General features: G+C 34.6%; 3 protein-coding genes and 1 long non-coding RNA gene across 24 annotated transcripts in view; 2 read left to right on the forward strand and 2 right to left on the reverse strand.

The window, feature by feature from the left end:
* LOC124950037 (probable phospholipid-transporting ATPase IA) overlaps window positions 1-6317 on the forward strand; it is a 17250-nt gene extending 10933 nt beyond the window's left edge. For 5 of the 13 annotated variants that reach the window (XM_047496127.1, XM_047496124.1, XM_047496123.1 and 2 more), the window contains 13 exons: window positions 1-208; window positions 282-419; window positions 502-654; window positions 734-931; window positions 1032-1131; window positions 1211-1455; window positions 1541-1666; window positions 1747-1887; window positions 1952-2070; window positions 2185-2319; window positions 2411-2515; window positions 4878-4975; window positions 5734-6316. The exon at window positions 1-208 is cut by the window's left edge and continues 151 nt beyond it. In XM_047496127.1, the coding sequence (XP_047352083.1) occupies window positions 1-208; window positions 282-419; window positions 502-654; window positions 734-931; window positions 1032-1131; window positions 1211-1455; window positions 1541-1666; window positions 1747-1887; window positions 1952-2070; window positions 2185-2319; window positions 2411-2515; window positions 4878-4975; window positions 5734-5879 (1912 nt within the window). In that variant the 3' untranslated portion in view covers window positions 5880-6316. Of the gene's footprint in view, window positions 209-281; window positions 420-501; window positions 655-733; window positions 932-1031; window positions 1132-1210; window positions 1456-1540; window positions 1667-1746; window positions 1888-1951; window positions 2071-2184; window positions 2320-2410; window positions 2516-3200; window positions 3718-3997; window positions 4030-4544; window positions 4818-4877; window positions 4976-5733 lie in introns of those variants that run through there. The other 8 variants (XM_047496115.1, XM_047496118.1, XM_047496116.1 and 5 more) reach the window with 8 other exon arrangements.
* A 1162-nt stretch (window positions 6318-7479) lies between these two features.
* Window positions 7480-11931, reverse strand: LOC124949833. Its single transcript, XM_047495564.1, has 7 exons — window positions 11864-11931; window positions 11376-11650; window positions 11014-11278; window positions 10546-10934; window positions 9862-10495; window positions 9127-9789; window positions 7480-8826 (listed from the first exon to the last, which is right to left on the reverse strand). Exons 1-7 carry the CDS (start codon window positions 11929-11931, stop codon window positions 8142-8144), a joined length of 2979 nt encoding a protein of 992 aa, XP_047351520.1. The 3' UTR covers window positions 7480-8141.
* Window positions 11932-12072: 141 nt separating this feature from the next.
* Window positions 12073-22500, reverse strand: part of LOC124950141 (ras guanine nucleotide exchange factor P-like) — a 35174-nt gene continuing 24746 nt past the window's right edge. For 4 of the 9 annotated variants that reach the window (XM_047496457.1, XM_047496458.1, XM_047496459.1 and 1 more), the window contains 14 exons: window positions 21770-22007; window positions 21579-21687; window positions 21374-21398; window positions 21101-21281; window positions 20426-20775; window positions 19920-19986; window positions 19262-19585; window positions 18876-19029; window positions 18361-18686; window positions 17254-17367; window positions 17000-17086; window positions 13563-13625; window positions 12732-13403; window positions 12073-12627 (listed from right to left, as the gene is read on the reverse strand). In XM_047496457.1, the coding sequence (XP_047352413.1) occupies window positions 12460-12627; window positions 12732-13403; window positions 13563-13625; window positions 17000-17086; window positions 17254-17367; window positions 18361-18686; window positions 18876-19029; window positions 19262-19585; window positions 19920-19986; window positions 20426-20775; window positions 21101-21281; window positions 21374-21398; window positions 21579-21687; window positions 21770-22007 (2878 nt within the window). In that variant the 3' untranslated portion in view covers window positions 12073-12459. Of the gene's footprint in view, window positions 12628-12731; window positions 13404-13562; window positions 13626-16999; window positions 17087-17253; window positions 17368-18360; window positions 18687-18875; window positions 19030-19261; window positions 19586-19919; window positions 19987-20425; window positions 20776-21100; window positions 21301-21373; window positions 21399-21578; window positions 21688-21769; window positions 22008-22427; window position 22500 lie in introns of those variants that run through there. The other 5 variants (XM_047496455.1, XM_047496453.1, XM_047496456.1 and 2 more) reach the window with 5 other exon arrangements.
* LOC124950142 overlaps window positions 16071-22500 on the forward strand; it is a 6786-nt gene continuing 356 nt past the window's right edge. Inside the window, exons 1-3 of the long non-coding RNA XR_007101273.1 lie at window positions 16071-19085; window positions 21090-21260; window positions 21592-22500. The exon at window positions 21592-22500 is cut by the window's right edge and continues 356 nt beyond it. This is a non-coding gene — a long non-coding RNA (uncharacterized LOC124950142). The remainder of the gene's footprint in view (window positions 19086-21089; window positions 21261-21591) is intronic.

Here is a 22500-nt window from a genome sequence, read left to right on the forward strand (position 1 = left end):
TGTAATAGTTAAAACACCAACAGGAAAAATTAAACTTTTATGTAAAGGGGCTGATTCTGTCATTTATGAACGATTAAATCCACGATCACCAAATGTATCTGAAGATGATTTTCGTCAAACAACTTTAGAACATTTAGAAATGTTTGCGACCGATGGATTAAGAACTCTTTGTTTTGCTTCTACCGAAGTACCTGAAAATTTATATCAGGTAAATTTACTTTTTCAATTAAATATTCGATTGCAGTTTAATATAAAATAATAGTTTGTAATATATTTAATAGAGATGGCGTGACACTTACCATAATGCATCAATCAGCATGACAGATCGTGAAAGTAAACTCGATCATGCAGCAAATCTCATTGAGAGCAATTTAACTCTATTAGGAGCAACTGCTATTGAAGATCAATTACAAGATGAAGTATGTATTGCTAATTTTCTTTTTAAATATCTATTCATTGATTTTTTATATCGTATTTTAATTTGTATACGATATCGCCTAGGTTCCAGAAACGTTACAGGCTTTACTTCGTGCTGATATTAATGTTTGGGTGTTGACTGGAGATAAACAAGAAACAGCGATTAATATTGGCTATTCCTGCAGATTAATCACACATGGGATGCCTTTGTATATTATCAATGAAAATTCTCTAGATGTAAATCGCAATTTGTAATGCTGAAAAGTTATAGGAATTTTTGAATAAATGATTTTAAGCAGCAACAAATATTTTGCAGAAAACAAGGGAAATCATTATTCAACGTTGCCAAGATTTTGGGGATGATTTGAAACGTCAAAATGAAGTGGCTTTGGTAATAGATGGCAGTACTTTGGAATTTGCCTTGTCATGCGACATTAGAATGGATTTTTTAGATTTATGTTCAGCATGCAAGGTAGTTATTTGTTGTAGAGTTTCGCCAATGCAGAAAGCCGAGGTAATTTGATTATTTACTTATTAAATTATTTGATTAATTTACTTTTAAATGTAGCTACAACATACGAAATTTTGATTATTAATACATCAGAATCTTACAGGTTGTTGATCTCATAACAAGTAATAAGAAAGCAGTAACGCTAGCAATTGGAGATGGCGCAAATGATGTAGCAATGATTCAGAAAGCTCACATAGGCGTTGGTATGTAAAATAAAATATATATTTTTATTACGATTGACAAGACAACAAAAATCTGAGTGCATAAATATTTTCAAATTAGGAATATCTGGTGTCGAGGGTCTACAAGCAGCCTGTGCATCCGATTATTCTATCGCACAGTTTCGTTTTCTGAAACGTCTTTTATTTGTTCACGGTTCTTGGAATTATAGTAGAATGTGTAAATTAATTCTATATTCGTTTTACAAGAATATTTGTTTGTATGTAATTGAATTATGGTTCGCAATATATTCCGGCTGGTCTGGACAGATTCTTTTTGAGAGATGGTCTATTGGTCTTTATAATGTCGTAAGTTTTATATATTGACAATTATTATTTATTTATTAATATTAAGAATGAGTTTTATAATAAAATTTACAATATATAATTATAGGTATTTACGGCAGCACCTCCTCTAGCTATGGGTCTTTTTGATAAAGTATGTTCAGCAGAAACTCATTTAGCTCATCCAGGATTGTATGCAACAAAAAATACTGGAGAGTCATCTTTTAATATTAAAGTATAATTAATTTTACTTAAAATTATAATACAGGTGAGATATAACGTTTAATTTGTAAATATAATCTTTATATTTCATAGGTATTTTGGGTATGGATAATAAATGCCTTAATTCATTCATCCTTACTTTATTGGTTGCCACTTATGGCTCTTAAGCAAGACGTCGTATGGTCCCACGGTAAAGATGGTGGATATCTTTTACTAGGAAATTTTGTTTATACTGTAAGTTTACATTGTTATATTTATCTTCATGTTATTTATTAGAAAAATTAATTTTACTCGTTAGTATGTTGTAGTAACAGTTTGTGGAAAGGCTGGATTAATAATAAACTCTTGGACATGGGTCACTCATGTTGCCACATGGGGATCTATTATACTTTGGTTTTTATTTATTTTTATTTATAGGTAAGTTCTATTTATATGTTGTAAAAAACAAAAAAAATAAAAAAAAACCAAGACCAGAGGAAAGAAAAAAATAAAAGAAAAGAGATGATTTTTCAATATCATAATTTTTTTCAGTAATTTTTGGCCTGTATTAAATGTTGGAGCTGTCATGCTGGGTAATGACAAAATGTTATTTTCGTCGCCTGTCTTTTGGTTAGGTCTTATACTTATTCCATCGGCAGTATTACTTCTTGATGTAACTGCAAAAGCGTAAGTACAAAGTAGCAAAAATTATTTCTATGATCTATGATTCTATAAATAAGTTTTTAATCTTATTTAATGTTTAAAATTCTTTCTGTAGAGTTAAAAATACAGTATGGAAATCTGTCACAGCAGCAGCTAGGGAAAATGAAATTAGAAAATCTGATCCTGGAGATATATTCAATGGTCAAGATTATAGAAGTTCGTAAGTATGAAATATAATTTTACATAAATTGTTTTTATAATATAACTTTTAGCGTCTTCGATACAAGTGATCATTATAGAGCATATACCAATCTTTTTACGAATATAAGATTACATATATCATTTTTTAAGAAAAGGTTGAGATTTAAACATTTCATCTGCTCTTATTTTATCAATAATGTCATCTTATTCCAAACGTCTAGTTATATTAGAATGATACATGATCATATATAGTATATATTTTTATGAATGCCATCATAGGAAGGTGCCAGTTATAAAAGTAAATTGCATGCGATTTAGCATTGATTAATTAGATTAAACCCTTTTTAATTTTTCCATTAAATGGATTGTGCATGGCTTTAGATGTTTAATTTAATGGTTAATACAATATAGGATTTCATCCATTTGGTAAATGAACTTTTTTTTTTTTTATGGAATTTCTATGAATAGTTTGGTGTGACTAACCATGAAAATTTCTTTGGTTAATAATATTATGGATCTTTAATAATATCTTTGAATAATTTCTTTAAGAGAATTGGTGGTAAACTTTTTATATGAACTTGCCTGATTAAATTTAATTCCGACATTTTCTATTTGTTAATATTTTAATATATAGTAAATATTTGAAGATAGGAAAATAACATAAAGAAATGTTTAATAGAATAGAATTACGAAAATTATAACAGGAGATCGAGATCCACGAAGAGACTATTAAATCGACGTTGGTCCTTGATAAAGCCATATCGAAGACAAAATCGGATGAAAGCAATTCCTTTTGAATTTACGTCAAATGATTCGTGGTTTTCGCACCATTCAACAATAACAATCCATACTACATATACTTAGTAAAATGTTTTCACCTATGAACTCATATACATGTATACCAGATCTGTGATCATAGTATAATTTATAACTTTCTAGTCGTCTTTGATAAAAAAAAGTTATACTGTAGATTTTATAATATATATGAAACACACTCGCGCGCGCGCACATAACACACACACACACAACACACACACATACACACAATATAGCACGGTTATTTTATTATTTACTAAAATAGTGTATTATAGTAAAATACAATATCCATTATTTTAATCATAATTTATTGGATTACTATTACCGTCTTTGTAAAGATAAACAATGTTTAAATATTACATTTTATTACGTTTCTGTTAAATAAAATGCAGCTTAGAATTTTTACATAGCATTTATACAATTGGTATAAATATATAATTGGTAATTTTGTTCTTTGGTAATCAGAGAAATAATGATAAGATTAACGATATTCAGGAGTATTATTTAGAATATTTATAAATCATAAGACATTTCAGAGTCATTGAAAAATCAGGGAAAAGAAGAGGATGAGACATCTTCTTTAAATCATATCGTAGTAATCATTTGCTAAATACTAATTAGAATCAATGAATTGCTGTTGCTAATGCAGTTTTTTGGTATGTTTTATTCGTGGTATCCTGTGCAGGCCTGTGCATGCCATCGCCGATCTTGCGAGGTGTAAGTACTCCTAGTAGAAAGTAACTGAAATTGCTATCGTTGTTCACGCTTTGAGCAAGCTATACGTTAATAAAGTAACATGACCTTCTTTTGCATATCTTGATGTTTTTATTAAATTGCTTGAAACAGTATGCACGTGTGATTTATCTTTTCTTCTTTTTTTTTTTGCATCGTCACATGCGAAGTACAGAAAAAGTCGAACATTTTATCATAAAGATTATCACTTTTGTCGGCACAATATTTGATGGAATATATTCTACGGCGTAAACTAATATTATCAGAGTTTATGCACTGTTCTATGCACAATATGTTTGAGAGAAATATATGCTCCTATAGAGGTGTTATATATATATATATATATATATATATATATATATATGTGTGTGTGTGTGTGTGTATATATATATATATATGTATATATATGTATATGTGTATATATATATATATATATGTAATTAGGTGTATATATAAATTAAAATGGTGCTTGTGTGATTTGAAAAGAATATAAAATCTAGGACGGAAGTGATAAAAACTTCAGTGCTATATTCCTTTGAATTTTTGCACATTGATTGATACTGCGCACCATCCATCATTGATATAGCTAATATCAATCTAGATCATTGAAAAAGATACATAAAGGGCAATATGAAGAATAGGTGAAGAATATTCCTTGAAAATGGTACAATGATTGAAATTGTTAAGAGCAAAACAATAAGAATGATTAGAACTAGATAAAGTGCATCAAATTATTGGATGATGCAGAGAAGGATAAAAAAAAAAAAAAAGAAGTACATTATAATAGACGAGAGAATTTTTAAAAAAAATTGTTTGAATGACCGGCTTTGCAGATTGACGGAGACGGCGCGGCTTCTGAAAAACGTTAAAAGTGTTTTCACCAGGCGATCTAATGCCACTTCCAGAGCAAATGTCGAGGTGGAGCTATCACGTAAGTTTATTTCTTTTACAGGTTGCCGTGTTGGACACTTTTACTTCATTTCGTTACGAGTATACGGATCGTGAGTCGCATTGTAATTATTGGAAATTGCCACATATAATTTAACTAAAGAAACGATCTATACTATCTACTACTATCTTATTCCAGCTCGCTACAATGAAAAGTTCTTTGTAAATTACGTATTTTTGTTTAATAATCTTGCACTCACGTATCATTCGTTAAGAGCACACGCTTCGTTGATTCTTCCACTGCTTTAGCTAAAACGATGTGTTATTTTAAACGATATTTTGTAATTAACACAATTTCAAAGCACTTTTATTAGCAAGAATTACTAAAACTTTACAACTTCTTTTTAACACATTTTCTGTGTATATATATATATATGTATCTTTTGTACATATAAATATATATGTATATTAGAGAGCACTAATTGCATTTAATAGCATTGATTTGAGACTTAAATATCTTTCTATCTGTCTATTTATCTATTTTTTTTCTATCTTTTCATGTACAAATTCGAAGACAAAATAATGAATATATTTGTTTCTTTTCTGACTAATCGATTTTAATAATTGTTTCGTGTCGTTTTCTTTTTTTTTCTTCTTTCTTTGTCTTTTTCTTTTTTTTTTTTTTTTCGTAAATACGATATTTCGAAAGATCAAGATCGTGTGATGTTACGAATAACAAAGAAGCTATGATTTTTCGGCATGCACGTTTAATAATAAATAAATCATTCATTTCTGCGACAGAAATTAATAGTTTGCGTCATTTGTTATTGCGCATGCTGCGTGATGCAGATGGATTCGCATTCTCCCAAGAGGAAGGAGGATCAGTGACTCAGACGGATGTGATCAGAGCTTATGATACAAATCTTCCAAAACCAGGCGGCATGTAATCTTAATATTATAGTTAACAAATTGCGAGGCATCGGCTACTTTCATTTTATAAGTCGGCCTGAAAGTTTTTCGAGAGCGATATAGTTATATAGCTTTCGACGTGTGCTCTCTGCGTAACGTCTGTTTTTCTGCATTTTATGCACGATTTTAATTATTCGATCCTTTCAACGTATTTGATACACTTCGAAGAAGAAGTTTCAAATCTCGATCGATATAATTTCAATTATACCAATAAAAAACTCTCTAAAAGTATAACAAATTCCATTAGGCAATCTAAATTCTCTTTCTAAATCGATACAATTCTAAATTATCCTATATGGTATAACGAAGAAGAAAAGTAAAGAAAAAATAAAAAAAATAAAAATAAAGAAAAAACAAAAAGATAGAGAAATGAACTTTTATATACTATATAATATATATAGATATATATATATATATATATATTAAAGTATTTTAAATATTTTAGAATTTGTTTTTTTTTTTGAAATATTATACGAGAGATAGAGAAGAGAGAGAGAGAGAGAGAGAGAGAGAGAGAGAGAGAGAGAGAGAGAGAGAGAGAGAGAGAGAGAGAGAGAGAGAGAGAGAGAAATATGTAGTAGTATGTACGTTTACATATGTATACGTCTAACAAATTCGATGGCGACATTCATTATTTTTTCTGGAATGCATTTCTCAGTAAATTTTTTTTATGGCTAATTCAACTTTTATGGCTAGTAATATCGAGTATACGTTGTTTACATCTATGAAAATTACTTCCGTGATTTTTGATAATACAATCAAGATAAATACGCTTATAAAAAGCCAAAAACTTAGGGGGAAAAAAAAAAAGAAGAAGAAAAAAAAAAGCAAAACAAAACAAGGAATACAAGTTAAAATCACGGCGAAAATGAACCGGCGATACGCGTAATAGATCAGCAATATTATCCAAATTGAATTTACGACTGTGAATGTTAAATAATTTTATTTATCAGCAGTCTGAATGTGTTAGTATGCGAATTTATCCGTCTAGGAGCATGTATTATAGAAAAGGCTCTCTTTGGAAAGATGAATGGATAAGAAGAGATGCGAATAAAATGAATAAATTATTTGTACATTTCCAAAAGGATCCTTTGATCGTATTACGGTCGAAGAAGAAATAAGTTCGACTTCGTACCAGAAAAAGACTGTACCCTTTATCCCGATATACGTTACTATATAATTTTTTTCTGTTTTCTTTTTTTTTTTTTTTTTTTTTTTTTTTTGTTTCTTTTCGATTAACATCGTACATTTCATCACTGTACATACACACACACACACACACACATACACACAAACACACAAACACACTATGTTGTTATCTAGTCAAGAATATTGATACATGGATCTTTTAGTTCGAGATTCACTCTTCCATCCATCAACACTTTTTTTTTTTAATTTTACGACTGATGGTATTAACAGAGTTATATGCATATGTATAGTAACAATATTGTATACACTATGTTCGGAATAAAATGATGAAATAAATGGTATTATTTATTTATATATTATGTTTATACATACATACGAGATAAATTCTTATATATGTATTCAAAGAGATTAATTAGATTTTATGCCAAACATATTTTCATTCTGAATTACAGATATTTTGTAAACAAACAAATAAACAAACGTACGTATGTATGTATGTATGTATGTATGTATGTATGGATTGTATATATTGTTGCCTATATTGCGGCGTATTACTAATGTTAATTCGAACGCAGCCGTTAGATAGCGCTTGGATCGAGCACTCTAGATCATCTGTACGATGTATTTTGCATCGTAATGTCTTTCTTAGAAATTCTTTCATTGAAGAATAGAATATTATATTTTGTAAATAATTTATTATCACAATAAAATGTAAACAAAGTGAAATATAAACAGGTATTCCCATAAGGTAGAGCTGTTCGTGTATATACGCCATACAACAGTGACATTAAAATTAGGTATTTTTTATACAAAGAGAAATAAAATGAATTTCATATTATGGAATATACTATATAATATTACTGTATTAGAAAAAAAAACAAAAAAAAAAAATATATATATATATATATATCTGTAAACTATGTTATTTATCAATAATTATAGTTATCGTTTTATATTTTAGGGTTAGAATGGTCTTTCGTAAAAGGATAAGAAATTATGCTGACGTTGATTAGATTATTACAAAGATAAGTTTTAATCATCATGATCACCGTCGTTCTTTTTTTTTTTCTTTTTCTTTTTTTTTTTTTCTCTCAAGTATCAGGAGGTTCAAGTTTCAAGCTGATAAAAAAATTTTCACGATCCTCTCTATAACGTGCTTTTAACAAAAATTCACAAGCGAGCGAATCTCTCGTAAAATTGTATCCTCGTGCAAATCTTTGACAATCACTTAACCAAATCGATAAATCAAGGACTCGTTTACTTTTCGAATTCATTTTCTTTAATCTTTCTTCGTCTTGTTTTTTGATCGTTGATTTTAAGGTTATATAATTCCAACGATCGAAATACTTTCGTGCCAATTGCCATTGTCTGAACGCAATCGAAAAATCTTCTTCTTTATTTATGATATTTCGATATTTCGTGTAATTAAATTTTGCTAGAGTAGCTAAGAGAATACGTGTACTTAAATTTTGTTTTTGCTCGTTCGAATCGATAAGAGCCTTCGTATAATTTTTCTCGAAAGATTTATCTTGTAAAGTTTTCATGGAGGTCGATATTGGTAAAGTCGTAATGTTTTTCGATAGAAAATATTTCGAATTAGTCGATACGATATTTTCCTCGAAATATTGAGATACATGGAGACCGAGAAGTCTGATTATAAGATCACCGATGTAAGGCATGCAAGGAGGATTTCTTTTTGCTTTTGCCCATGCTTTTCGATATAACCAAGAGTCAGGACTTTTATAAATCTTGCAGAGTCTCTCCATAATGGAATATCTAAAATTTTAATTTCTTCAAGGTTACATCCATAGAATATATATTCGATTGACGTTATTTAAAGAATAAATATAATCCTTCGCATTATGGATTCATCTCTGACGTGACATTTCATTTATTTAATAAAACAAATCCGTAGGAAATAAGTTATATTGAAAAATTGCTTTGAAAATATATTTACGTGTAAATGAATACATGAGATATAAAAATCAATGAAAATCAAATCAGGATTGGCTTAAAACAAAGTAGAAAAATAATTACAATATAAAGATTTAATATAGAAAGATAATAGATAGATACCTGTTGGCATGATGAATTCGTAAGTAGGACCAACTCGATTTCAGCCGATAAATCGGTGGTGCCTGGAGACCAGCTAAAATAGATCTGCAAGAATGAAAATTTCCTATGTCGAAACATTTGTTCGCAGCATTGATAAATCTAACCATGATCCTAACTCTCATATCGATCTTCTTCATAGCAAGTATTTCGCTGATCGTTAAGCAAGTTATTCTATGACCGAACGCAACCCAAGCTCCAAGATTCGGTGCATTTCTCGATGACTTTTGAAAGACGATGATCTCAATCTCCGAGATAGGTATACGAATAAAGAGATCTCTATCTATCATAGTCAATTGTTTAGCCAGAGTATTGCTATCTAAGTCCCATACAGTAACGCGCATTTCCATTTTCAAGTGTCTTTTCAATTGGTACATCGTACTATCATCATCATTATCCTTATTCTTACGTTCCTTCCTCTTATCTCTTTTTTTGTTAGGTCCACTTGTAGAAAAAATTCGTTTTAACAGATTACCCGATTTTTCCTCCAAGGAAACGTTCGATTCCATCATCATCATTTTACCGGGTAGGGATTTCTTGCAAACGTAGAAGAATCTTTTCTCGTTCTTCTGTCGTTCTTTCTTCTGTCGAAAATCTTTGATCGATGCCAGGTGTCTTCTGAGTTCTCTGTCATCGATCACGAATTATATTCGAGGTAATACAGTTAGACGAGGCTAACAGAAACTTCCAAAAAATAACCTGTAAGCTGTGATCGCTGCTCTGGGTCTGTACCAATATTCCGGAGTCCAGAATAGTATAACTTGTTCTCTCGTTGCTGGACCGATAGCACTGCATCCTCCAGGTTCCAAAGCACTGCAGGACACGCTTGCTACGAGCTGACGGCGAGAGACAGGCAATCTTAGTTCAGGTTCCATGTATTGTCTTCTTATGTTCACTTCACTCAATGTTCTACGACCTTGAACGGATTCTCGTTCCCCGGATTGAACAGACCAAGGTCCGAGAGCACGAAAGAAGTATGCAGCTGTGGTCAAGCCGTATCTTCTCAAGTGTTTTCGATTTTTCCTTGGCCTAGATCGACCCTTTTGTCGATCCTCCCACATCCTGACGCTACTCTCAATCAATTCGTAAATATCTATCGGATTCTGGTTCCCGGTCAATTTATTGTTGTAACGATAACCTCTTTTAGATGAATCTAAAACTAAAGCCGAACTACACTTCTCTGGAACACCGAATCCAAATCGTGAGACTTTCGATATCAATATGTTCGGTTGTTGTTGTTCCTTTTTGCGGATAAATTTTATTGGTTTCTTTCCTGAATGTTCCGTAGATTTGTCCAAAATTCTTCTCGAATTCTTCGTAGATTCTAAAGAAAAAATATGTATTTGATTTTTGATAAATTAACAAAAATCTCAAGAAACTAACCACAACTTTCTTTCCATTGAATTTCGAGTAATTTTTCTTGAGATTTGCGATGATCGCATGAGGAACAATTACAGCTAGTAAGGATCTGTCGATCTTTTTCTCTAATGAATAGAACATCGCACAGATCGTCGCCATGTTGCGTTTTTTTTCTATACTTGATATTACGACACTCCGGCCAACTTTGACAAGGTTTCTTGTTAGCAATTTTATTTAGAGAATGATCAGCCAATGTATATTTGATCTCTTCTAAGCTAGCACCAGCAAATCTCACAGGTATAGGAGTGTAATAACCGAACATTAATTCATTATAGGATGGTCCAAGGTAGAGATCTTTATGCGGCCAGTTTGGACGGATACCATCACCAGCACCTCCGTAATGAGCCCAGACTCTGCACTCAATCGTTAATTTTTCTCTTTTATCTCATTCAAGAAATATTACGTAATGATCATTACAAATTACGCTCACACCTGTACACGTTTCTTTTCTTTTTTCCAGAATAATTATCATCAACTTCAATTTCGGATGATAGAAAGTACACGGTGGTCGTACTTGAAGAACTCGCAGCACTGGTCTCGGATAACGAGCTACTTTTTGTCTTTTTCACGAGTAAATCTCGTACCTGATCGCACCAAATTTTCCAAAAGAGTTCTCTGCGATGAATTCCACCGAGCTCGTAATAATGAGTTCTGCCGTCTATCAGCCTAAGAAATATCTTAATTTTATAAGAAATACCTGATCCAAGACAATTAATTTAAAAGCATAGATATCAATAAGAAGTAGAATATATTTCTCGTAATATCATATATGTACCTTCCTTTTAAAGTTTTACGTTCTCTTCTCGCGAATATACTCAATGTTATATATTCCAGAGGATACACAGAAACGAGCTCGAAACTCTCGATGCTTGGATCCAGGTCAGCCGGACAGAGAAAATTATCGGAACTCTTTTTGAAGACATCAGCAGCTACGATCAATCTCTGAGATGTCAGACCGAGTGCTACTTGACGCAAACCGTGTCCATTACGAGTGGTTTCAGCGAAAGGAGATTCAACGAGAACGGTATCAGAAAAATCACAATATTCAGATAGTAAGAGTTTTTGGATCCTGTTGTTTTCCGTTTGGGCTCGTTCGTATCGGCGTGAGAGGCAGGTGGAGTCGTGCGAGGTTCGCATGAAAGATTTCTCTTTAGATAACGGGTGTCAAAGAAACACTAAAACTTCGTGTACGAAACGATTGAATCGTTTAGGGATATTTCAAACAATCGAACAATTTGTAAATTTCCGAAGGATTTGTCTGCCATGTGGAATGGTTACCTACTGCTTCGTCGATGCCAATATAACGATGACAACGATCTCTCGATCGATCGGGGTTTCAACTTCAGACATTTAGAGATTTCCTTTTTCTTTTTTTTTTTCCTCATTGGAATATCGATCCAAAATTGTTGGAACAATTAGACGAAGTTATTGCCTTCGCTATAAGTTTAGGAATGAAGGGATGGTAGAGCAAATATTGATTTATTTTCGTGATACGTTAAAACGCCTTTATTTAGTTTGATATTTAGTCTAAGTTTCGTACATAGCCGCAGTCGAAGAAGACTATATTTAAAGGCATGAACCTAGCGTGTGCGGTAAATGGTGTTCCACGCGGTATCGAGCCTCGATTAATAAGGATTAATATTTCATTCCTTATTCGTTATTACGATATTGGTAATAAATAACATATAAAAAAGACATATGTGTAAAAAAGATGTTCACCGATTCGGTGGAGCGCCTTTTTTTTTTTCTTTCGTTTCTTCTCCATATATCTATATAATAAAGTCGAATCAGGTATACTGAAACGAGGTGGAAAAAAATGTACAAAGTCTCAAGAGCTCCGCGATATGCATGTATATTTATATACGTTAATATATTCTTTTATCGGCTACCATCCTCAGGATTTATTCTGATCGTTACTTTGTTGCCTAGTGCCGAGGCTAATTTTTCTACGGTGCTCTGGGGAAGCTTGTTGGGTTCTAGATTCGTTGTTTCCTTCTCGGACATCACCGTATTCTCTGGTATTGACTTGGCAGTCGTTTGATTCTCCTGTAAAAAAAAGAATGTTAAACGTGAAAGTTATGAGAAATGCGTTCTCTAGAAAAATTCGAAGAACTCGGCTCGTTCGATAAAACATAAATATAAATTCTTACTCCTTCCGTCTTCCTTCGTAGGTTAGATCTCTGCAAGGTAGCAGCCAGTTCGTTTTGGAGTCTGGATACAACCGGTCCGTTAGCTTCCTCGGTTCCATTCTTCTCTGTTCGAGGTTGCTGCGCTAAGAAATCAAGCTTGGCAGGTTGTTTAGCTTCACCTTCGTAAGCACCTATCCTAATGGCGACCTTTCCAACGGTTGGCTTAGGTGGACCGGCAGTACCATTTGGCGAGACAGCATTGTTGTTTGTAGTGGAATTTTTATTCGTCTCATTAGCAGGACTCGTCGACTGATCCTTTTCTTTTATTACCTGCGTCTTGTTTCCGGCAGCAGCGTGACGTGGACTCCCATTAGATCCAGGTGAGGAAGAATTCGAAAGGGGGAAGTAAGTTGGTGGTGGTTTAGGTATCACTGGATTTGGTGTGTCTTTCAATTTAAACGATTCGATACTTTGCATCTCCACGGAGTCCTCGCTCGTTGTAGTTTTTATTGGAAGAGGAAGCGGAGGAGCTGGTGGTGGAGCCGACGTTGTGTTGTTATTCGTATTGCTCGTTGTATTCGTATTGCTCGTTGTATTCGTATTATTCGTTGTATTCGTTGCGTTTGTCGTGTTGCTTACATTAGTAGAATTCGTAGTGTTGGAGCCATTTGCGAGCACCCTCTTCTCCTGTTCCTATATCATTTCAAAGACAATGTTTAGATTTAATGTTTAGACAAAATATTCTAGTCTAATCCAGACTAGATACCTATTCAAACAATTTTCTCAGAATAATATCAATCTTTTTTTTTCTTTTTTTTTTTTTTTTTTCGTTTAGCTAGTATATGTACTAACGGTGTAAGGTGTGATAGTGACCAACACACTCTTTTTTGTCGATGTCCTCCTTGAGTTATTCATCTTCGAATATAAATATCTTATTCATCCACGAGCGTAGAAAGTTTATCTTCGAAAATTCATAATCGAACAATAACAACAACAATAATAATAATAACAACAACAACAATAACAACAACAACAACAACAACAACAATAATAATAATAATAAAAATATCAATGATTATGAACACAACTGAGATTTTTCCAAACTCTTTTTTGATATTATTTCCAAGTCCTTCGGATCAGGTTTTTCTAACGAATAAGGAGAAAAGTACGATCACGTTGTCGTTAGATTCACCAACCACGTTGTCGTTATTACCAATCTTGGAACTCGTTAATCGTAAAAACCAATTCTTGCCGGACTTCCTGATACGTTCGAAGAATCGGAAGAGAAACGAACGAACAATTATTATTTCACAAAGATACCGGAGTGAGATGACATTTTCCGATGAGGATGTGTACGTATGTATATATATATATATATATATATATTTCAGTCAACGTATAAAAGTACATACAAGGCTACCTTGAAACCGATCGCACAGCGAGCTCAGTCCTCGCGTAACTGAAAACAGACGCAACCGTTTCTTACGTCGCGCTCCTTCGCGTTCTTATGTAAGAGACTCCTATTATTTTGCGCGTCTGCCGCAATTCGCAAGAAACCGACAATGCAAGAAGGTAGAAAGAGAGAAAAAGAAAAGAAAGAGAAAGAGAAAGAAAGACAAGTAAATCGAACGAGAGGAAAAAGAGATACTAGACGTCCGTTCGCACGCGTGGACATCGAAGGACTGAGCTTGCTTATCCGATTATTATTACAAATCGATCGGTATAATACATATATATATATATATATATATACACACACACACACACACGCGCTAAGAGTATCCGACTCACGCTTCGATAGCACCCAACTAGTCGACGATAAGAAAAAGCAATGACGATAATACGTTAATAAGAGTCTCGTTAGACTAACTTTTACATGCGTTTTCTCAACTAGCATTAGAAGTTAAGCACTGTTTTAGATTGTAACGAAAGGAAGAAAGGTGCCGATCGGCCTATCGAGTTTCACAGTCTCTTCTTCTTTCTCTCTTTTATTTAACTTTTTCTTTTTCTTGTTGTTGTTGTTGTTGTTGTGTTTTTTTTTTTTTTTTCTTTTTGCTTGCTCCTTCTTTTTCCCTCCCTCTCTGATCCTTTCTACAGCTGACTATGAAATCGATGAACTCGGAGAAAGTCGTCGAAGATGCTCCCGAGAGCGTGGCGGTGGCTCGTTAATCGTTGCGTTTGATAGAGAAATAGAAAGAGAAAAGAGGATCGAGTAATTATAAAGATACTCGTTAATAAAGATCGATAGGATTAATTCTATCGAAAGGATAAGACATCATCTGTCTTTATGTGTAATATACACTACGTTCACCTCTATATACATACGTACATGTATTAACGCGCACGCACACACCTCTAATTCATTTTCAAGATGTTATTTACGCTTTTGACGTGAAATAATTAATCACTGTAAGGCTCGCGTATGCGATACGATAAAAGGGGGAACTTCGTTTATCGTCGAATTTATCTTTTCGAGCAAATCATCGGTGGTCAATCTGTCTCACCGATTGAACTCGAAGAAGAAATAAGAAAAAAGAGAGAGAGAGAGAGAGAGACAGAGAGAGAAACAGAAAGAAATACAGAAAGAAAAAGAGAGAGAAAACGCGTGACAAAGCGATGCAATGCTCGTGACTTTAAGGTGCAAACTACCTCGCTCTATCTCGTGAACGTCGTTTCGACGGTACCAACGTCGCAACTAAATAATCGTATCGCGAGGAAACCTGCAGGTGTGTATTTGTGTGTAGACCAATACATGTACATTTATTCGTGTATATATACGTTCGTTACATCCTCTGCAAAGTTTGTCGTGGATTTCGTTCCACACGGCTATATATTTACAGAGAGAGAAACAGAGAGAAAGAGAGAGAAAGAGAGAGAAAGAGAGAGCATATTACGGTGACTTTATAATTTTGTGCTCTTATCTGTTTGCTCCGGCAGGTCCTCACTAACGTAGACTGTGTAATTAAGAGACTGCGCGCGCGCGCGCACTTATTCGACTTGACTCGACTAGAACGTAAAATCTTCAAAGCTCGTTCCATTTTGTCATCAAATGAATCTATCTGTCTCTCTCTCTCTCTCTCTCTCTCTCTCTCTCTCTTTCCATTTTTGGAATTTGATATTTATCGTTTCGTAAGATCATTCGTCGTGTTAATTATCGCGATGATGATATTTGAATTAAGTTAACTTCATATATCCGATATATAATTTTAATTAGATCAATATTATGTTATTTATTAATTATTACGTGATTTTGAATCGATACACTTTTTATGATTTTGTTAATATCTATTTCCTCTTTTTTTTTTTCGTTCGTTCGTTTGTTTTTTTTTTTTTTTTTCCTTTTTCTTTTTTATTTACTATATCTAACGTAGATCGTTAAAATCGTAGAGTAAGTGGAAAGAAGGAAATTTATTTCATAAGATAATTTTAAAAGTTTTAATCTCTAAAAGTTCGGAGTATTTTTTTTTTTTTTCTACGGTGACACGAAATTTAATACGTAATCGGCGTCGGAAAGTTTATATATACGAATCACTTTATCTGTATATATGTTATTAATCCTAAATACGATTGCGAACGTTCGTAGCAATTGATGATACTCGTTATATTCTTGCTTTCACTTCGTTGAAACTAAAATTTCCCTTTTTAGTCGATCTTTTCGGTAATTAAGCGTTAAAAAAAGAAAAGAAAAAAAAAAAAAAAGATAAAAAAAGCAAAAAAAGGAAAATAGAGAAAGCCTTCTAATATAAAGTAATTACGAGTTACGTCGTTGGTAACGATCTGTACGATAAAATGCTTGCTCTACTGAGCATTCACTGAATTCACTGAAACTTTGATAAACGTATGTCTTCTCGAGAGCGATCGGTGATTATCGGAAAAAATAATCAATCGAATTCGATCGCGTTCGTCGCGATACGTAATACGAACGGTAAACGAAGGGTATCTGTTACGGTAGCTGTTATATGCTCGATTTAACTCAGAGATAATATTTTTTTTTATCGCGAATGCAATGCTATAGCATAGATTACTGATAATAAATAGCATGTGACTTTCAACATTTAGGTCAACATCGTGTAAAAAGTCTTTTCCCGAGGTTCTTCGATGATTCGATTAAATTCGTGAAATCAAAGAAATATGCGAGTAAGAGATAGACGAATGGAGAGTGGAGGTGAGGGATAAAGAGAGAGAGAGACAGAGAAAGAGAGAGAGAGAGAGAGAGAGAGAGAGAGAGAGCGAGAGAGCGTAAGAGAACATTGACTTTATCATAAATTAAGGACGATCGATTCTCTTACCGGCTCGGTAACTTGATCTGAAAATTGGACCCTCTGCTGTGCGGCATTGAACATCTTTCGATGCGCTCGCTTAAACTCTTCCATTAACTGAAACAGATAATATGAGCGAAGATAAAATAAGGAAAATAGGAAAAGCAAGCGTTTCACGAATGATTTACTTGTTAAATCTACCGTGTCGATCGGCTCTCTTCATTTTTGTTTCTTTTATATCATAGGAAAGTTTTAATTTGATTTAAACAATATAAGAAACTAACCTTGTCGTGGGTCACTTTTTGTTCTTGCGCCCTAAGTGCTTCTGGATTTGGTACTTTCCGAGGTTCAGATGTTTTGTCCTTCGAAGCTTCCGCCTTAGCTGCGTTCATACTTCTCTAAATAAGAAAAAAAAAAAAAAAAAAAAAAAAAAAAAAAAAAAAAAGAAAAAAAAAGGAAGAAAACAAAGAAAAAGAAAATGCATATAAACGATATATACATAGATTTATCAAGGATTTTTCATCGATTTGCATCTCTGTGTCTACCTACGCAAAATCATGAACGATAAGTCATGCTCGAACTCACGAAAAGAGTATGTTAACATTTGTGAAATTCCGCATACCAAACGTACACTTACTACGGTAAGAGTCGCTCGTAAAACCATCGTACGATCGATGTTTACAACAACGTTGGGTCTCTAATCCTCGATTTATATGCTTCGTACATATACATGTACATATATATATGAATCGAAAAAAGAGATAAGGCAATGCGTAAGAATACGGCGTGGCTGTGGAAAGAAATAACCGACATTTTCTTTACACTTCATTAGAATGTGATTTGTTTCGAAATGCTAATAACGACGTAACGTTGAACGGATTGCGAGGCATCCTTGCCTTTCCCTCCTTTTCTATCGCTGCCTACTCCTTCGATCAGTACAAGGGAAACGTTGAATCTTCGTAGGAAATCGAAGGAGAATGTCAGTTCCTACTTCATCATAAGGAAAGAGCGGGAGAGAGAGAGAGAGAGAGATAAAGAAATAGATAGATAGATAGATAAATAGATAGATAGAGAGTTAGTATCAACGTAATAATCGAACCGACGGAATTTCCCTTATTACGATATTTGTTTTTTTTCGATCTCTGACTTGGATCGAACCCGTAAATGGTGAGTCTCTGTCGTCGCCGTCATCATCATCATCATCATCATCATCATCATCATCATCATCATCATCATCATCATCATCATCATCATCGTCATCGTCATCGTCATCGTCATCGTCATCGTAGTCATAGTCGTAGTCATAGTCATCGTCGTTGTCGTATCTTTTTCTATTTCTCTTAATTAAAAGCTGGATAATGATCGGAATAATCGGAGGAGACGTTGAGTACCTGTTGAGCTCGCCTTTGTAATTCTTGAGTTATGGCAGTGCTTAGATCTGTGCTGGCTATAGGCGATGTTCGTAAATTCGATCCACGCGTAGTAATTGACGGGCTTTCATTGGTCTTGTTTGATCCAGTGGATGCGGCAGTGGTTGAACCAAAGGAAATAGTAGAAGAAGGTGGCTCGCAGGACGACGTGGACAAAGACGAGGAAGTTGATGCTGAATCCTTGCTGCAGGAAGACTCAAGACTGGATTCGGTTTCCGTTGATCCTGTGCTACCCATCGACATTGTGCTACCCATTTGCATTCCCATCGCGTTCATAGGCTTAGCGTCTGTCGAAATAATAAAAAGGAAAGGATAACGTAACGTTCGAGTCTTCTTATTAATTTTTTACACTTTCTAACGCGAGTTTTGATATACGTAATATGTTAGGTTTCTAGCATAGACTTTTTTTCTTTCCATACACATGTATCCATATATTTATATAGGTTATTTATAAATCAACATAGCTCGTAACAAACCTGCTGGCCATTTATATGGAAGAGGTGGTGGAGGAGCCGGAGGACAAATGGATTGATGAACCTCCACAGTCGTTATCGTCTTCCTCTCCGTTTCGGTCTGTCTCTGTACCAATTGCAGTTCTGCCAATCGATTAACATCGTGCTGCTCGTTTTCCTAGAAAAAAGATGTAGAAAAACGAAAGGAAGAGAGTTAACGGAAAGAATTATAAGGTACGTCGATGAACGAAAGGAAGAATAAGGAGAAGAAGAAGATAATAATAAAAAGAAAAAGTGAAGAGAACGCTCCGAGCAAAGTAATAAGTCGAGGAAGCTTGTATTAGGAAGTCTATTCTAAAGGCTTTAGACGAGATAAAAAGAAAAAGTTAGGTATTTCCTTTTTTGCTTACCTTGGAAGCATGATAAAGGGGCAATTCGTCCGTAGGGCCATCGTAAATGACATCCTGTTGTCTGATATTGTCGCGTCGATAGGCTAAACGACGATTGGCTTCGTCCCTTGGATTTGCATCGAAATCGTGTACCTCGTAATCGATCCTTGGCGCTACAGGATCGTAGAGTGGCTCATTGTCGATCTCATCTTCATAATTCCCACGGGAATTCAAACGACGATGACCCGGTGGTACTTGTCTGTGATTTTGATTCTGCACTAGCCCCTGATTCTGGTTCACACGAATGACAGTCGTGTTATTCGCTTTTCGTATCCATTCTTGTGCCTAAAAATCGAGTTTCGATATATTTTCTGTCTTTTTTCTGTTCCGACGGAGCTCTATCTTCTTTTTCTTTTTTTTCTTTCTTTCTTTGGCTTTCGATGAGGTAATTTGATATAAATTAACTTACGACCGTCGTTCGTCGTCCTCGAGGATAAAAATAAAGAGAGAGAGAGAGAGAGAGAGAGAGAGAGAGAGAGAGAGAGAGAGAGAGAGAGAGAGAGAGAGACAGCGCAGATAAACAGAACAGACACGAGGATCGCATGGCATATGCATAATTGAGAGATATTAGAGCGAGAGCACTTGGTCGATGATGAATAACCATCTCTCTATCCCTTACCTGATCCACGTGAGACCATTCGGAAGAGGTGCAGCTGCTGGTGGACAGTGCGAGGGGGCAGCAGATCCTAATGGCCGAGAAACAAAGTATGAGCTCACTCACATCGAGACTTTCTAATCTCGATAAAATGAATCCCGTCGGAAGATTTATGTTAGTAACGCTCGGTTAGAGCCTGGCGGATATTCAAACGATGCTTAGGAATCCATTGGTTTCACGATAGTTATCGTGAAATGTCCTATTAATAGGACGAACTTTCTCTCGATTCGCGTTCATCGATGAACAATAATATAATATACTTAAAAAGAAATATATGACTAATCGTAGATACATCTCATTGGCATGGTAGACTATTCAACGAATGAACGAATTATCGATAAGCTTCGATAATCTCGATTACGCTTTAATGCATTGACGTTATCGATCATTTATTTGTGTTATGGATAGATTGATCGAGGATAAAAATGAAGTTTTATCGTCTGGTAATGATTTCGTTGAGATCGTCTTACCTGCCGTTTCGATTGCAGTTATCTTCTCGCGGATATCGTGTTTGCATTCTAGGATCTCGATGATGTTGAGGAGACGAGGAAGGATTTTGTAAAGGCGACGGACTGGTCGCAACGATGCTTGAAGTTTCGGAATCGTAACCGCTCGAACCTCGAGTCCAGAGTGGTTCCGGGCAATCGTAGAGATGATTGGGTGGTGGTCGTTGAACGATCAGATCAAGGACAGCCGATCCTCTCATTACCTCTATGGCTCTTTCGAAGGGAAGATCCGTCAATCGTTGTCCATTGCACCAAACGATCACATCACCAGCTTTCAAGCCAGCCGCTCGAGCAGGTCCACCTTCCCTTGTACCCTATACGTTCGTTCGAATAATTTTATCGTACAAATGTTTTCTTAGATAGTCTTAATTAGATCGCATTTCCATTACGATCTCAATGGTACGAATCGATATCAAATGATTTAAGCGCATTATCTTCTTATCTTCTGTTACGTAATATATAAAACTAATATGATATTCTTGCAATATTTCGATATGGTATATACGTATAGGCATATACATACATACATACATACATACATACATACATACATATATATATATATATGTATTAGAATATATATATATATTAGCATCAGTTTTGAAAACAGTTGGTTTTATGTGCATAGGTTCATCCAACCTGAACGGTGAGGCCAGGTACGATGCCTCGGCAAACACCACAGCCAAGGCGACCTTTCTCACCGACGAGTATTCGGATTCTAACTTCACTGTTTGGAACGGCTCCCACACCAGTCTCGTTGTACTGCAGCTGTTGTTGCTGCTGTTGCACCATGTGCCAGGTAACCGGATCGTTTGGATTGCTTTACGAATCGTAAACGACTTTTAGAACGAAAGAATCATCGTGGTGGATTTAATACACTCGTCGAACTTTTAATTAACGATTGTTACTTACTCTTTCACCGGTATCATCCCTACGCCTGTAACAGAGAGAAAAATAGAGATGATATTTCGTTATTTCTCATTCTCCCTTTCTCTCCGGCTCAAAAGAAAAAAAAAAAAAAAAAAAAAAAAAAGAAAGAAAGAAATTTTCTCGAAATTAGGTTAAACTAGCTTGAAATTCATTTTGAAAAATGTAAATAATAAAATAATATAATTACTTCGAATTTTCAGCACAAGGACCTGCTGATTTTTCACCAAAAGTGCTACTTCCTGATGCACGGCATCTTCAACCGGATATCCATTTACCCTGAGGATTTGATCTCCTACCTATAACGAACAAGTACAAGTCAGTTGAATATAAATTGAAAATAAATCTTGTTCTTAATGTCATCGATTTAATTTGACCGACCCTTAATCCATTTCTATGAGCTTCGCCACCAGGTTGAACATTACTGATGTAAAATCCAGCCGCGTATTCTCTACCACCTCTCAATGAAAAGCCGAAACCGGATGCACCTCGACGTCTCAATCTAACGTTCCTGGTAACACCGATGACGGCCATTCTGCCGCCTCCCACCGGATTTCCAGGACCTGCACCGTTCGATGATCCCGTTCCAGCACTAGACGCGCTGGATGAGCCACCGGATCTGTAAACATCGAAGGATGCCTGGATATTGCCTGTTCTTACATCACAAACTTTTGTCAAACATGGAAAAGAAGAAACGTGTATAGATTTTCGTAGGATATAAATATATATCCATAACCAAAATGGACAGGTAATTAATCTCAACTTTTTCTTCATAGAGTATTGCATAAAAGAGACTTTACTTTCTCATCATAGTTTTTCCAGTACGATGGTACTTTGTGAAATCGTGTGTGAAACTCCCTTGTAATAATAATAATTATAATAATAATAATAATTATTATTATTATGGAGCAAAACGATGACAAAGAGAACGACGAATTGTCGTGATATTCACAGAAACTCGTAGAAAGTTAGCGTAGGTATTATTCTGTTTCTGTATACCTTTCGCAGGCGGTTGGCGGTACGACCGCACGTTACTTACATTTCCGATTGATTTCCGACCTTTCCTCTATGCCCATGAACACTCCGGATGGTGAATTCTCTATTACTATATC

The sequence above is a fragment of the Vespa velutina genome, chromosome 6 (assembly GCF_912470025.1).
Source record: "Vespa velutina chromosome 6, iVesVel2.1, whole genome shotgun sequence".
Taxonomy (NCBI): domain Eukaryota; kingdom Metazoa; phylum Arthropoda; class Insecta; order Hymenoptera; family Vespidae; genus Vespa; species Vespa velutina.